The following is a 16,600-nucleotide window of genomic DNA, read 5'->3' as shown; positions in this document are numbered from 1 at the left end:
CTGCATCTAGGCTAGTTACATAAAAGTCTTTTGTGACAAAGCAGCAGTGAAGCACTTAGTAACACTGAAAACAACCAAGACAAGTAAAAGTAGAGAGAATTTCTCCTCTTTCTGAACATCGTGGCAGTTTATCCTGACCTCGTTACATGGCGTGTGTCAGCTTCTAATATGTTATAGTTGTTTGTGTTTATGTCTTATCTCTTTTAGTAGATTAAGATCTTTGAAACCAGAATCTATTTTTTTTTATTTTTGTGTGTTACTCATAGTAGCTGCTCAATAAATGTTTGGTTGAAGGAATAACTAATTGGTCGTGTTTATAAAAAGCCAGTCTTTTTGCAGAAAAAAGTTAAATTTTGGGGAGAAACAGTAGGAAACAGAAATGATTAAGGCAGAAAGAAAAGAGAAGAATGCAGCTGAGGTTTAAAATCCCAGTAGCAGTTGCCATTGTGTTGCTTGGGAATGATGGTAAAGGTGATGCATGCAGACACTGTGACGCTGGAGAAGGAGGTAGCAAGAGACATATATGATTGAATACTTCTGAAGCCTTGGATTGACAACAGGCTTGCACTTCAATACTCTTACTCATTATTCTTCAAACTTAACCCTACATTCCATCAATAACAATTTGGGTTTACATCCTTAATGTATATATATGTATTTATTTATTTTAAAATTATATAAATGTACTACTGTATTAATATTTAAATACATTATAAAACATATACACAAAGAGTAGAAAATTAATAAACAAAAATACAAGTTCTGTGATTTTTCCTACACTCCAGGGGTAAATGCCTCCCACTTTGGCAGCTGCTCAGCTAGGCTTTGAGAGCAAAGCTGTGGGACTTCTTTACTCTGCCTGTGTGTGGGATCGAGGAAGAACAATTTTACAGTAGCCTCCTGTACTGCAACCATCCCTGACTCAGAGCACGAAGGCATGCCATGTAGGATGGTTCACCAACCTTTGGGGTTAGGGAGACTTGTCACTGTAAATGATACAAGTTGAGTTACTCAATTTTGTATCATACAACATTCACGTTTACCATACCTCATAACCCCGTAGGAGTGTCTGTCATTGTGAACATTATTTATTATTTTGAGTTTTCCAGGGTAGGTATAATAACTGAAGTATGTTCTGTTGAAGAAGATCAAGGAGGCAGCATGTTTTAGGAAGAGTTACGTAAAAAGTAAAACTGTTTTTTTTTTTTTTGTGAGGAGGACTAGCCCTGAGCTAACATCCGATGCCAATCCTCCCCTTTTTTCTTGAGGAAAACTGGCCCTGGGCTAACATACGTGCCCATCTTCCTCTACTTTATATGGGACACCGCCACAGCATGGCTTGACAAGTGGTGTCGGTGCGCGCCCGAGATCTGAACCTGCGAACCCTAGGCCACCGCAGCAGAGAGTGCACACTTCACCGCTGCACCGCCCGGCGGCCCCCAAAAGTAAAACTATTTTTAAATATAGTGGATTAACTCTTCAGTTATTCAGAAAACATAATCAGGCAAGTTTATTTCCCAAAGATACCAAATATCTTTTACTGTGTCTTTATTCTTGAAAACTAGACAACTACAAATATATCCTAAGTATCCTATTCAATTTAATAGCAAATTAGAAAAAGTTAATGTAAGAACCCAAGTAGAGAACATTAGGGCTTTTATGAATTATAGGTGGTATTTTTCTTTTATCCTGATGAAAGGTGGTTTTGCTTTTTTAAAGCCTCAATTTTTTAAAGATATTAAGCTGTTTTTATTCTGAATACAGGTAAGTTTGTGTATTTAGGGTGATGAGCTAAATCTAGTTTAGGTGCTATCAAATGCTATTAAATGTCTTTGTTTTAGATTTTTAAAATTTTATAATTTTTCCCCTTATTTTCTTAACTCTTGACTGGTTGTTTAAAAATCTACAAGAAAATAAATTCCTTCTCTGTTTAGTTTACAGATGATCCAACTCTTGCAATTTGCAACGACAGCGGAGGCTCTGTTTTTGAATTGACATTTAAGTAAGAGACTGACAGACATTTGTTGACTAATGAGAAGACTAGCTCTGGTTTAATGACTTGAAATTGAACATGAGGAGGTCTGGAAAGCCCATGTGATTGCAAATAGGTTGTGGCTGTGTATTCCAGTTACCTGGGGAGACTTATAGAACACATGAAGTTCCAGATCTAGCCCCCCAAAATTCTATCTCAGTAGATCTTAGTTGGTATTCTAGGCTGCTCCTCCCCAGGGGATTCGTATGAGCTGTCAGGCTTGGGAACCACTCTTCTGGAATATCTCACTGATTTTGTTTAGGCCCTAGACTCAGCTGATTATAACTGTAATGGCCAGGTGTAAAAAGATTTTTATTGCCTTGGAATTGCCCTATTTACTCTTTAAATAAGAGCAAAAACTGTCTAGATACATTGGAAGAACGTTTATAAAGCTGAGTTAAAAAAAAAAAGGTAGAACATAAAATTCAATGTGTATTATGTTTCCATAAGTTCTTCAACAGTAAGGACTGTGTTTGTTTCTTCTGTTTCTCATACTTTCTAACAGTGCTGAATGCAAAGTAGTTGCTTAAAAAATATTATTTGTTTATTCAGTTAATGTTTATTGAGCATCTCCTGTGTGTAGGTGTTGTTCTTGGCATCAAAGTTGCAGCTGTGGCCAGACTAGGTTGCTGCTCTAATAGAACTTCCATTCTAGTTGGGGTGGTGGTAGGGAGACACAATAAACCAACACATATATGAAGTAACTTCAGATAGTTATGAGTGCCGTGAAGAAAATAAGACAGGTCAGTGGGCTGGAGTGCACTGGAGGATAATTCAGGAAGGCCTCTCGCAGAAGGCGTCACTTGAGAAAAAGACCTGAATGATAATCTGGTCAACAAATGCAGAGATCTGGAAGAAGTGTTCCTGGCAGAGGGACGTTTGCACACAAAGGCTTTGAGGTGGGCACACACTTGGCTTACTGGAGCAACGGAAAGAAGGCAGGTGTGCCTGGAGTTTGTCTTTATCAGGAACAACAGTAGAGGGAGAGGAGTGAAGGCAGGAGCCAGATCCTATAGGACCTTTTAAGATGTGGGAAGGAGTTTGAATTTTACTTGATGTACAGTGGCAAGTCAATGAAGTATTTCTAGGAAAAGAGTGATAAATCTGACCTATCCATTGAAAAGATCATGCTGGTGTCATTGGAGTTTGGATTTTGGGAGCAAGAGGAGGAGTTAGGAGCCTAGTGTAGTAGTCCAGGCTGGAGATGGTAGTGCCTTGGATCATTGCTAAATCAATTCTGAATTTTTTGGTTACATTTTCAGGAGAGTGATGGGAGTGAGAACTTGTGAATCCAGATGTCTATTCAGTGGCTCCAAGGGTGAAGTTTGCTGTATTGAGCCTCTCCATTCCAAGCCTGAATTGAAAGATCATCCCATCACACAATTTTCCTTATTGGCCATGGCATCCCTAACGAAAGTAGGTATATTTAGAAGGTGAAACTCATAACTTGAGAAGCTTTGAATACCAAAAATTTGAAAATTACAGGGTAAATCTTAAAAATATATTTTTCTCCTACAGATACTGGTCATTGGATTGAAACCATCCTTGAAAGTGTGGATGACTTTTCCCTATGGACGGGTGAGTAAGCCTCTCCATTTTGTTGGCCGAAAGAAGGACCGTGTCAGGAGGTTGGGGAAAATGACTTGTAAGTGGCGAATTCTGTGCGATTGTCAGAAAACTGTGTAGAATAGAAGTCAGTGCTCCAAAGATCATTGTCTGGGTTTACCTTGACGTGACCAGAGCGGCATAAGCTGGTGACTAGAGCAGTGTCCTGGGGGGTCCTGAGATCTGTGTTTTCTACCTTTATTGCTTTAAGTTTTTCTCTCATAAACGGCATATAGCTGGCTTTTGTTTTTAATCTCAATTTGACAGTCTCTGTCTATTTGCTGTCCTGGTGCTTTGTGGTCACACCTAATTTCATGCATGGATTTTCCTAGTCTCATTCGCTGCTATTTGAGTGCAGTAAAATTCCCTTATTGGATTTAAAGCTGGAGTATAAATTGATGTATTGAATCCCAGCCCCAATTTTCAACATTTGAAAGACGTTTGTCTTTGTGTGACTGCTGCACTAGAGTAGGATTATGCTCACCGTCTGCTGCTTTGACATCGCAGGACTGCTAGAGAAGACCCCACCATAATATCCAGTATAAATTGCTACTACGTATGCTTTCCTTGGCTTCTGCCTCTGGTATTTTACTTTGGGGATGATACTTCCCTGAATATACTGTGCACACCCTAGTTTCCCTTAGCTTTCCTGCTTGGTTGTTTTCAGAGAGATGTGATCTTACAGTGTATATGAGGAGAGGTATTGACGGGATGTGATGGAGAATGATAGTACAGAACTCTGACTAGTTCAGAAAGCAGCCCCGGTACTGAGGGAGATCACTCCTGTTTTCTTGTTGGTACTCTTGTACCTCTGGGCACCAGGGGAAGCAGGTCTGCCCTTTCAGATGGCAAAGCTGGCTTAGATTAGCTCTTGGGTTAGCTTCATTGACTAATTGAGGTTTATCATGGTGGTATGTGTTTGCATCTTTTTGTATGTTTTTATTGGTATTTTTTCCCAACATTTTATTATGAACATTTTTAAAGACATAGAGACATTGAAAGAATTTTACATTGAATATCTGTATACCTACCATCTGAATTCTACCATTAATATTTTACTGTACTTTATTATATATCTGTCTCTCTATCCACCTATCAAAGCTGTTTTTTTATGTATTTCCAAGTAAGTTGCAGAAATCAGTATTCTTTCTGCTAAATATTAGGCATTTATATCATTAGCTCAATATTTAAGTTTTTCCTTTTGTACAAAATTCACATACAATGAAATGCACATATCTTGAGTGTACATTAGCAGAACTTTGAAAAATGTATATACTTTTGTAAACCAAATCTCTATCAAGATGTAGAACGTTACTATCAACCCAGAAACTTCCCTCATGATCCTCCCCGGTCAGTCCTTGCTTCGTTGAAATTTTAATGAGATATTAGGAGAAGTTTTATCAAGGAGCACTAGTCAGATGCTGTTTTTAACCAGAGTTTTCTCTTTATCCTTCTGTCTGTTAACTGTGTTGATTTTTTTTTTTTTTTGGCCTTCTCCTCACTTAGATGGATCCTTCTAGTGTTCCATTGCTGGCCTGGCACTTTGTGGCAGTGCATAATTATGTGAATCCCATGCTTGCCTTCTGCAGAGGAGATGTTGTTCATTTTCTGTTGGTGAGTCCTGATAAAATATTCTAGATCTAGGGGCTGGCCCTGTGGCGTAGCGGTTAAGTGTGTGCACTCTGCTGCTGGCGGCCCGGGTTCGGATCCTGGGCGCATACTGACGCACCGCTTGTCAGGCCATGCTGTGGCAGCGTCCCACATAAGGTGGAGGAAGATCAGCACGGATGTTAGCTCAGGGCCAGCCTTCCTCAGCAAAAAGAGGAGGACTGGCGTGGATGTTAGCTCAGGGCTGATCTTCCTCACAAAAAAAAAAAAAATTCTAGATCTGTTATAAAGTCCTTTATCAAAGACTTTTTTTATGATTCACCTGTAATTTAATTTGTGTCAAAGAAATATGCTATCATAATTCTTTGGAGAGAGGATGACCTTTTTATTTAATTTTTATTTAAGACTTTAATGGTTGGGAAAACAAATGATTACCCTCAGCTTCATGCTCCTTCATGGTTTATTTCTCAGTTTCGTCTCCTTGAACTAACAAATAGTTAATGATTTATGTGTATGTATAAATATATGAATGTACATATGTCTGTATTAATGGCTTACCTATCTACGTATAGTGTATTTATTATATTCACCATCTGATTTATTATTCTTCGCCATCTGAAAGAGAGCAAGTATAATTGAGCACCTGCCATGTTCTCTACACTGTGATGGACACAAGAAGCAATTGAAGGAAGTACAAACATAGTTTTCTCCTTTACACAGCTTAAAATACTGTTTGAAAGGCAAAACCAGTATGCTTGTTACTACTAGAGAGAACAGTTTAGGACTGAACTATGTGATGATAATTAAAACTTGATATGAGTTCAGAGAATGGAGAGATTTGTATGGACTAGAGAGCCTATGGAAGACTTGATGAAGGATATACAGTAAATACTGCATCAGGGGTGGATGTGCATATCGGGGGAAATAGGATGAACTGAAGTTGTAGAGGTAAGAATGTGCCTACGTAATCTCGGGTTTCCTAGCTCCGTGAAGGAAGTGCACCACTGTCCACCTAGTTTCTCCAGCCAGAAACCTAGGAGTTGCCTTTCAGTTACTCTTCTCCCTTGATATCTGCTCTATCACCACATCCTGTTGATTCTACCTCCAAAACCTCCTGAATTTATTCCTTTTTTCCTCTAATTGCTGCTTCCCTAGCCTAAACCACTGACATTTCTAGCCTAGGCTGTGGAGTAGCTTCCTAACTAGTCTCTGGCCTCGGTGTCTTTCCATATGCTATTCCTCTGCCAGGAAAGCTGTGTGCTCTCTTCCAGTTTATCTCAGCTCATGATTAACATGGCCTTCCCTGACCTCCTGGACTAAGGTAGCATTTCCTGCTACATACGCTTATACAACCTTCTCCCTTGATAACACTCAGCACTTTTAAAATTACTTGTCTAATATTTTTCTTGCTCACTAGACTTAAAGCTCCATAAGTCTAAAGACCAACTCTACTGCTATATTCCCAGCCACTAGGACAGTGCCTTTATATAGTAGATGCTTAATATGTTTATAGAATTAATGACAGGGAGGAACCTATGCGGAAAATAAAGTAGAACATATGGGGTGGGTCTAGATTAGAGGCTGACAAACTATGGCCCGTGGACCAAATCTGGCTGGCTGCTTGTTTTGGTAAATAAAATTTATTGCAACATAGTCATGCCCATTTGTTTATATATAATTTATATCTACTTTCGCACTACAGAAGCAGAGTTGAGTAGTTGTGACAGACTGTGTGGTCTGCAGAACCTAAGATATTTACTGTGTGGCCTTTTCAGAAAAAGTTTGCTGACCCTTGATCTGTATTATATAATAATTGGCCTAGATTGGTAATGGGGAGCCATCACAGGTTCTTACATAATTAAAATGATAATGATGTGATTAAAGCAATATTTTAGGAAGATCAGTGTAGAGGTAGCAAAAAGAGTAGATTATAGGAGGTAGGAGGGTAGGAAGGTTTTGCTCTTGTACTAAAGGAGGTGTGAGGTGTTTAGACAAGGCTGGTTGGTTGTAGTGAGAGTTAGGGGTGACATTTTGAAGGAAAGACAAGGCTTCTCATCTTATTGGATCTGGGAACTGAAGGACATGAATGAAACATCACATTTCTGACTTTACATTTTAGAGGCATGAAATATTCAAAAGGGAGATTGGGGAGAAACCAATTAGAAAAGATTTGAATGAGCTGAGTTGGAAGTGAAGGTGGTACTCTCAAGTGTTGTATCGGTGAATGTCCTCTGGGCAGATGACAATCCAGTTCTGGAGCGCAAATGAGAATTCTAGGATAGAGAAGGTGGTTGAAGCTGTGAAAATAAAAAGCTAAAGCATACATAACCTTGGAGGACATTCACACAAGGGAAAGGAAAAAGAAAAGGAAACAGGAAAAGAGGTTCCTATAAAGGCACATACAGGTAACAGAGGAAATAGGACAATATGATGTCACCCAGAAGACAAAGAAGGAAAGGCTCCGGGACAGTATCAATTCCGGGGTAATACCAATACCAAAGAAAGAGCAAGGAACAAGTACAGCCAACACTGCAGGATAAGACACTGGATGTGCAAGAAGTAGTTCGTTACAGACTTCTTGGAGGACTAGTTATCAGTGGAATGGAGGTGGAAGCTAGACTGTAGAGCCTTGTTAAAGAAGTGGGTCTCGGGCCGGCTCTGTGGCTTAGCGGTTAAGTGCGCGCGCTCTGATGCTGGCGGCCCGGGTTCGGATCCCGGGCGCGCCCCGAGGCACCACTTCTCCGTACAACGCGAGGCCGAGTCCCACGTACAGCAACTAGAAGGATGTGAACCTATGACATACAACTATCTACTGTGGCTTTGGGGGGAAAAAAATGAATAAATAAAATCTTTAAAAAAAAAAAAAAAAAAAAGAAGTGGGTCTCTAGGAGAGCAGACTCACACAATTATAGTGTAGTGTTTGGTTGCAAGAGGAAAGAGAAAAAATATCTATAAGAAGTAAATCAAGGGAAAGTTTTTTGTTTTCTTGTTTTTTTTGAAGATGAAGAAGTCAGAAACATGTTTGATAGCAAAAGGAAAAGGGCCCTCAAAAAGGAGTGATCAAAAAGGAGTGAATGAATACGTAGTAAGGGAGGGGTAATGTTAAACCGTGATGGAGTGGGTAGGATTTAGAGTGTATGTAGGTGAAGTAATTTTCTTCAGCAAGGACGTTAGCAAATCTTAGGAGAATAGTTAATTGGCATTGATCTTTTTGTTTAAGAAACACTTTCAACATCTGCAAGATATGGAACAATTTGGTGCTATCTTATTTTCATTTTACAAATAAGAAACCTGAGCAAGAATAGTGAATTGCCTTTGGTTACACAGCTGTAATAGTGGAACTGATTCTTAAATCCGTGGCTCTAGATCCCATGCTGCTTTTACCACAGCATCTTTTCTTACAAGGGAAGTGATTTAGTGAAGTAAAGGTGCGAGTACATGAAGGGCCCACATTAAGTGGTCTCAGTTGTTTGTTAAGGTGTCTTATGAGGTCCACGCTGCAAGTGATGGGGCGAGAAGGCAAAGAGGAATTGGGACTTAAAGGGAAAGCAAGACATCTAGAGCACCACTATGGGGAGTGTGCAGGAAAACCCAGGTTGAATGGAATGTCATGAATTTCAGATGGCTCAGGTGTGTATTGTGCTGTGTCTCTCTTCAGTGCTCCATCATCTTGCAGCAGAAGTAGAGAAAGCAAATTATAAGGATGACAGAAGATTATAGAGTATATGTACACATATATAAATAAAATATTGACACTGGTGGTTCTTTTGGGAAATTTTGGGCTGTTTGAGCTATAACAGTATAGTACTTTAGAAAAGTTTATTTTGTCACTGTAGCTTCTTTTTTTTTAAATGAACTTCTGTTTGACTTGATCACATTGTGTCACCAATCCCATTTTATGCTTTAACTCTAGCTAAATATAATCATTGATGTGATGAAATTAGGTTGTTCTGAATTATGAGAGAGTATAAATTACATTACAGCATCTGCTAATACAGACAACTAGACCACTGACCAGATATGCCTTGAATTTTGGTACAAATCATGATGTGAATGATTTTTTTCATTTATCTAATAGTTTCTTTAATTATCAATATTTTTGGCTTATCCATACTCTGAATGGAAATCATGTTCCAGGTGGAATATAATTAAGTATCTAAAAAAGTCTCTCAAACAGTAGCTCTTATTTAGGTTGTTTTTATTTCATCATTAGGTTAAGAGAGATGAATCTGGAGCAATACATGTTACTAAGCAAAAGCATCTTCACCTATACTATGACCTCATCAACTTTACTGTGAGTATTAAAATTAAATATCCCCGTTTATTTCATGTAACTGTTTTGAATTCATGATGTTTTAAAGCGACTAGGATTACTACCATGAACCATGACTGTTAGGATCATGTGAAATATGGACAGAAGTGAAGTCCTGCTTTTACTGAATAAAGTCTGAGTTTGGCGTGATGCCACATTGTTTTTATTCTCTTTCAGCCTTATGTCCTGCTGAACACTGGTGGGATCAGGAAAAGTTTTCTTTAATGTCCTGATTAGCTCAAAGGGGAGTTCAGAAGAATTTAGGTGGATTTCTTTAGGATCATTGCCCGGTGTTTTTATAAACACATTTTTGTACTTCTGAGCTTGTCCTAATTGGTTCAGGAATTTATGTTCTTTTCTTGTGACTAAAAACTGCAGAATTTTCTCTCTGTCATACATCTCAGTCCTGAGTGACTTTTTGGTTTAAAAAGAGATTACTTCTCTTTGTATCAAATTATTATTTTTTTCTTTTTCAAATAGTGTGTTAGTTCTGTGAGTAGTGTAATTATGTTTCTGGATTCCCTATCATTTATGCTTTTAGCACATCAGTATCTGATATCAAGTGAAGCATTCTGTATATGCATGAATATAGGCAATCCTAAATATAAGGCAGTCCTTCACTTTTCCAATAAAAAGGCTGAAAAATTTTTTCCCCAAACTTGATAATATGTAACTTTTTAGGATATAAGTGAAATAGATCTTTTCTTTATAATATATGGTTTATTAATTTAGTTACGTGTTGCCTTTTAATCTCACGTATAGACTGTTGATTTAGAAATAATACTTTTTCTCATACACGTTTCATGAAATAATTTTGTAAACTTCATAAACTCTTCTCATGCATATAAGACATCAGTGTCTTTATTGTCACCAGAACCCCTTGTTGAATCATCTAACACAGTTTTCTAGAATTCATCATCATCACATCACATCTGTTTAAGAAGTTTGAGATTCAGCACTTTTAAAATCTGCATATAACTCTTGTCGCTGGAAAATTTTTCCCTACCCACAAGTAGCCATTCTCCTAACAGTAGGACAGTCAGCGTTTTCATTTGTCCTATGGTTTATCCATGGTGTAACCACTAACTGCATTGCTTTGTAAATTACCTTTAAAAGGCTTATTTACAACAATGTCAATACTTGCAATTGTGAGGGTCTAAGCTCAGGAATAATTGCTAAACCTGCTAACATTCTTTCTCTGTCATTTGCTCTCTCGGTTTTAATCAGGTAACCTTTGAAAGTATTTAAAAACTATCACTGACTGAGGTTGTATAAGGCTAAATATGTCTTTCCTACATGATACTTTGTTTTTCAAAGTAATCAAGAGAGCATCTTATAAGAACTCTTTGTGGAAGATTTGAGTGTCAAACTCTGATTTCTGAGAGAATTTTTTTTTGGAAAAAAAAACAAAAAAACAAAACCTTTCCCTTATAGTAGCCCCTGTACGCTGATAAAGTATATCTTCAGCATATGTCAAAATAAAATTGATCCATTTTCAACTTGGTTGTCTTTGATATGGTATGCAAATAACATCTCATAACATGGGATGGGTCATATAAATAAACCAACATGAATTTTTGTTCTGGCTAGTTTAGAATTCTGAGTGGATTTTAAAACTTCATTTATGTCTTTGGAGAGATTGAGATTTTTAAAAAAAATATTTTGAAGATAAGAAATCTCATACATAACCCAAGAAATTTTTCAAAATGGCATCCTTCAGCAGGTTTTTAACATTATTATTTGCTTATTACTTTTAAAACTACAGTAGTACTTATTAAAGAAAATTCAGAAGATACAGAGAAATAGAGCAAAGAACTCTCCCATAATTTTTAGGGTGGTTTTGAAGGAAATATATATTTTAAATAGTTTCTATTTTAAAATGTGTTACTTAGGGCCGGCCCTGTGGCTTGGTGGTTAAGTGCGCGCGCTGCGATGCTGGTGGCCCGGGTTCGGATCCCGGGTGCGCATCGAGGCACCACTTCTCCGTTCATCCTGAGGCCGAGTCCCGCATACAGCAACTAGAAGGATGTGCAGCTACGACATACAACTATCCACTGGGGCTTTGGGGGGAAAAATAAAATAAATAAAATCTTAAAATGTGTTACTTAAATGCCAGCAATCATCCTTTGACCACTTATGTTTATGAGATTTAATTTGCCCTTTTATTAATGTCGTAAAAACTAGTTTGTCACTTTGCTTAAGTCATTTGCCAGTATACCTTTTAAAAAATTTTATAGAAGCCAATATATCCTATAATATATCTATTAAAGCTCTTAGCCTGCTTTTACAATATGAAAGTGTCATTTTAGCACTGTCAAAAGTCAATACTGTGTTGTACACCTAATGTTCTCTGGTCTGTCGCTGAGTAGTTCTTGCCGTGATTATGTTGTCTTCAAGTTATTAAATGATAAGATCCTCAACTGCCGTAACTGGGTGGGCAAGCTTGCTTCTTGTCCTGAATGGTGCCATGGGATGGGCCTCACCCGTGTTTTGTTGTGTGCTTGAATCGCAGTGGATAAACTCACGCACGGTTGTGCTCTTGGACAGTGTGGAGAAGTTGCATGTGATTGATCGGCAAACTCAAGAGGAACTGGAAACAGTGGAGATCTCAGAAGTCCAGCTGGTCTACAATAGCAGCCATTTCAAATCACTGGCCACCGGAGGAAATGTCAGCCAGGCACTGGTGAGGGTAACCCATGATCTTAGTCTGCTAAGGATAATGATAAACTTGGTATTTCATTGTTTTGTTTTAGAAATAGCAAGTCTGAGGAGTTATCTCTGTGTCTTGAGATGTTTCTTTAAAAACCACCAGGTTGGAGTTGATGTTGGTGTGTTTGTTAGTATTCAGGAATGTGAACTGAAACAATAATTCCTGTTACCCTCTATCCAGAAATGTCACTAATTTAATACTAAAGAGTTTTAACTTTTATGCTAAAATAATGAAATGAAATTGAAAATTTATGAGAAAGAAATTGTAAAAACAAAATATTTTAGAAAGTTTAATATGGTGGCAATAAACCTGATAGATTTAAGGGATAAATGACTAGAGACAGGTAGCCTGTGAGGCTTTGGAAATATTTGGGTGATTGGTAAAGGACTTAAATAACACATATGGTGGCTGTGGGCATTAAAAGGCAAAGATGACTTTGAGAGAAAGAAAGAATATTCTTTAGGAATAGGAGACAGATGAAATGTAGGAGCCTGGAGAGAAGGAAGACACAAAAGTTATGATCTTAGTATTAATTTTACTGTATTTTAAGCAACCACAGTAATCACCTTTAGCAATTTACACAGATAGTTTACAGTTAGATTACTTTGAATTGTGATCTCATGTTTCCTAAACCAATAATCTTTAAGCAGGAAATTTAGACGATTCTGCGGCTTCCCTGGGTAATTTCTTGAAAAACATTATAATGTCGTATTTAGTTAAGTGTCTACTGTATGATATGTAGCCATTGCTGAAATCTCCCTGAGATATTAGAACTTTAGGGCATAAAATATATATGAAAGGGTCTTCCAGCCTTAGAATTTAGAAACCAAGAAAATCCAGAATAAGAAATGGTGCTACAATAAAATTCACTAAAGTTAGAATAATTACTTCCCCACATTTATATATTTTCTTGTTTCTGAGTGGTTATTAAAAATGCTTTTAGGGGCTGGCCCGGTGACATCGTGGTTGGGTTTGCGCATTCTGCTTCAGTGGCCTGGGGTTTGCAAGTTTGCATCCTGGGCACAGACGTACACACTGCTCATCAAGCCATGCTGAGGCGGCATCCCGTGTACAAAATAGAGCAAGATTGGCAACAGATGTTAGCTCAGAGCCAGTCTTCCTCACACATGCAAAAAAATGTTGTTAGACTTTAAACTTGCAGTTTTGGCTAAGATGGAATAATGAGGACTGGATTTACTCTCCTGTCTGGGGAAAAAAAAAATCACACACACACACAAAAGAACCAACAGTTTTGAAGATACTGGATATCAGGTAATGAAGGACAGCAGTCCCTGACAAAATGGGAAACAAGTGACGTGAGCCCTATGATGGTCCCAGCTTCTAACCTTGAGAGAGTCTCCAGGCTGTGGCTCAGGGAGGAGGAACCCAGTTGGAGCCTGGAGGACCGCATGAGTTGAGACAGAGCTAAGACTGCGGGAGGACAAAGATGGGATGAGTTTTCAGGACAGAGCACTGGAGAGGAGAGCACTATGAAAGGAGTCCTTCTTGTGTATTCAACAGACTACTGATCAGCAGATGCAGATGAGGAAACTACCCAAGGCCAGAGAAAGAAACATTTGAAAAGTTTAGAAAGATCTATATCCAGTGCTCACACTGGCTTGTTTACACCAGCCAGATGGAAAACTTCTTTATTCACAGGGCATTGGGTAGAGTACTCATCTTGCCTCAGTAGTGGGGAATAATTAGGACTTGAGTAAACACTGCTCTGGCCCCACTCACAAATCTTAAAAACAAGACCAGAAAGTTTTCAAGTAACTTAACTACCTCCCAGAGCAAAGCACAAGAATATTAATAGGAATACAGAAATTTCCAGAACCCAACTAGGTAAAATTCACAATGTCTGCCATCCAATCAGAGATTACTAGGCATGCAAAGAAGAAGAAAAACACAACTTATAGGGAGGAGAAAAATCAATCAAAACTGGCTTAGACCTGAAACAGATATTAGAATTAGCAGACAAGGACATAACAGTTATTATATATAGTCCATATATCTGAAAAGTTAAGTAGAGACATGGAAGATATTTAAAAAGATGCAAATCTAACTTCTAGAGATAGAAACCGCAGTGCTTGAGATGAAGAATACACTGGATGGGATTAACAACAAAGAGTAGACATTGCAGGAAAGAAATGATTCAACCTGAGGATATAGCAGATCTGTCTATAGCAAAGATATAGAGTCTATCCAAAGTGGAACACAGAGAAAAAAAATAATTAAAAAAAATAGTGACCTGTGAGCATCAAGTAGCCTAATACATGTGTAGTTGGGATCTCTGAAGGAGAGGAGAGAAAAAAATTGGAAGAAATAATGGTCAGAAACTTTCCTAAACTATAAATACACACATTCCAGAAGCTCAATGAACCCAAGCACAATTAAAATAAAGAAAACCATATGTAGATTGATCAAAATGAGTCATAAAGAGAAAAATATTAAAGCAGCCAGAGAAAAAAGGCGCATCGAATGCAGAGGAACAACAATAAGTATGAGAGCGGATTTCTCATCAGAAACGATCTGCAGCAATCTCCAGAGAGGATATGCAAATGGCCAATAAGCATATGACAAGATGCTCAACATCATTAATCATTATGGAAATGCAAATCAAAACCACAATGAGATACCACTTTATGCCCACTAGGATGGCTATAATCAAAAAGATTATATACGCAATAACACGTGTTGGTTAGGATGTGGAAAAACTGGAACTCACATAAATTGGTGGTGGGAAATGGTACAGCCACTGTGGAAAACAGTTCCTCAAAATATTAAACATAGAGATTCCATATGACTGAGCAACTCTACTCTTAGGTATCTACCCAGGAGAAATGAAAACATATGTTCACACAAACACTTGTACACAAATGTTTATAGCAGCATTATTCATAATAGTCAAAAAGTGGAAACAATCCAAATGTCCACCAATGGGTAAATGATAAACAAAATGTGGCATAGCCATGTAATGAAACACTATTCTGCAATAAAAAGGATGATCTGCTGTCACATGCTACAACATGGATGAACCTCAAAAATACTGTAAGAGAAAGAAACCATATGGAAAGACCACATATTGTTTGATTCTATTTATATGAAATGTCCAGGGAAGGCAAGTTTATAGAGACAGACATAGATTAGTGGTTACAAGAGACTGGGAGGGGGAATGGGGGTTGACTGAAAATGGGTAAAAGGGATCTTTGTGGAGTAATGGAAGTGTTCTAAAACTGGATTTTGGTGATGGTTGAACAACTGTAAATTTACTAAAAATTATTGAATTGTACACTTAATGAGTGAATTTCATGGTAAGTAAATTGTACCTCAATACCATTGTTTAAAAAAAGCAATTGACTGTTTAAAACAAAAATAATGGAGGCCAGCCCCGTGGTTTAGCAGTTAAGTGCATGTGCTCTGCTACTGGCGACCCGGGTTCGGATCCCGGGCACGCACCAGCGCACTGCTTGTCCGGCCATGCTGAGGCGGCGTCCCACATAGAGCAACTAGAAAGATGTGCAACTATGACACACAACTGTCTACTAGGGCTTTGGGGAGAAAAAGGGGAAAAAAAAAAAAAGGAGAAGGATTGGCAATAGGTGTTAGCTCAGGGCCGGTCTTCCTCCGCAAAAAGAGGAGGATTGGCATGGATGTTAGCTCAGGGCTGATCTTCCTTACAAAAAAAAACAAAAACAAAAACAAAAGAAAAACAAAATAAACACAAAAATAATGTAATGTTTATGGTATGTAGAAGTAATTGTATGACAAAAATAGTACATAGAAGCAGGCACTGGGGTATGGAAGTATATCATTGTGAAGTTCTTACATGATATAGTCATGTGTCACTTGATGTGCGTATGTTCTGAGAAATGCATCGTTAGCTGATTTCCTTGTTGTGTACTTACACAAACCTTGATGGTATAGCCTACTGCACACCTAAGCTCTATATGGTACTAATCTTAACGGGACCACCGTCATATATGTGGTCCATCATTGACCGAAATGCCATCATGTGGTGCATGGCCATACACCAAATAGTATAGTGTTATTTAAATGTAGGCTGAAATAAATTAAACTTGTGTGTTGTAAACACTAGAGCAGTCACTGAAAAAGAAGTGTAACTGATAAGTCAATAATAGTGACAAAATTAAGTGTTAAAAAATAATAAATTCAATGAAGCATAAAAAAGAAGGAATAGTGCAAGTAGAAAACAGCAAGATGATAAATCTAAACCCAGCCATATCAATACTTACAGGAAATGGAAATAGTCTAAACATTTCAGTTAAAAGGCAGAGGTTGTCAGAGTGGATTAAAAAAAAAGCAAGAACCA

General features: G+C 38.0%; 1 protein-coding gene across 2 annotated transcripts in view; it reads left to right on the top strand.

The window, feature by feature from the left end:
• VPS8 (VPS8 subunit of CORVET complex) overlaps nucleotides 1-16,600 on the top strand; it is a 244,235-nt gene that overhangs the window by 34,821 nt on the left and 192,814 nt on the right. For both annotated transcript variants that reach the window (XM_014783113.2, XM_087439905.1), the window contains exons 10-15: nucleotides 1,935-2,002; nucleotides 3,295-3,448; nucleotides 3,551-3,610; nucleotides 5,144-5,251; nucleotides 9,459-9,539; nucleotides 12,070-12,240. In XM_014783113.2, coding sequence (XP_014638599.1) covers nucleotides 1,935-2,002; nucleotides 3,295-3,448; nucleotides 3,551-3,610; nucleotides 5,144-5,251; nucleotides 9,459-9,539; nucleotides 12,070-12,240 — 642 coding nt within the window. The remainder of the gene's footprint in view (nucleotides 1-1,934; nucleotides 2,003-3,294; nucleotides 3,449-3,550; nucleotides 3,611-5,143; nucleotides 5,252-9,458; nucleotides 9,540-12,069; nucleotides 12,241-16,600) is intronic.

Source organism: Ceratotherium simum, chromosome 15, assembly GCF_057802395.1.
Source record: "Ceratotherium simum simum isolate JZ-2026a chromosome 15, ASM5780239v1, whole genome shotgun sequence".
NCBI classification, from domain to species: Eukaryota; Metazoa; Chordata; class Mammalia; order Perissodactyla; family Rhinocerotidae; genus Ceratotherium; species Ceratotherium simum.
The sequence above is the reverse complement of the archived record's forward strand: the minus strand, read 5'-3'. Positions and strand labels throughout refer to the sequence as shown.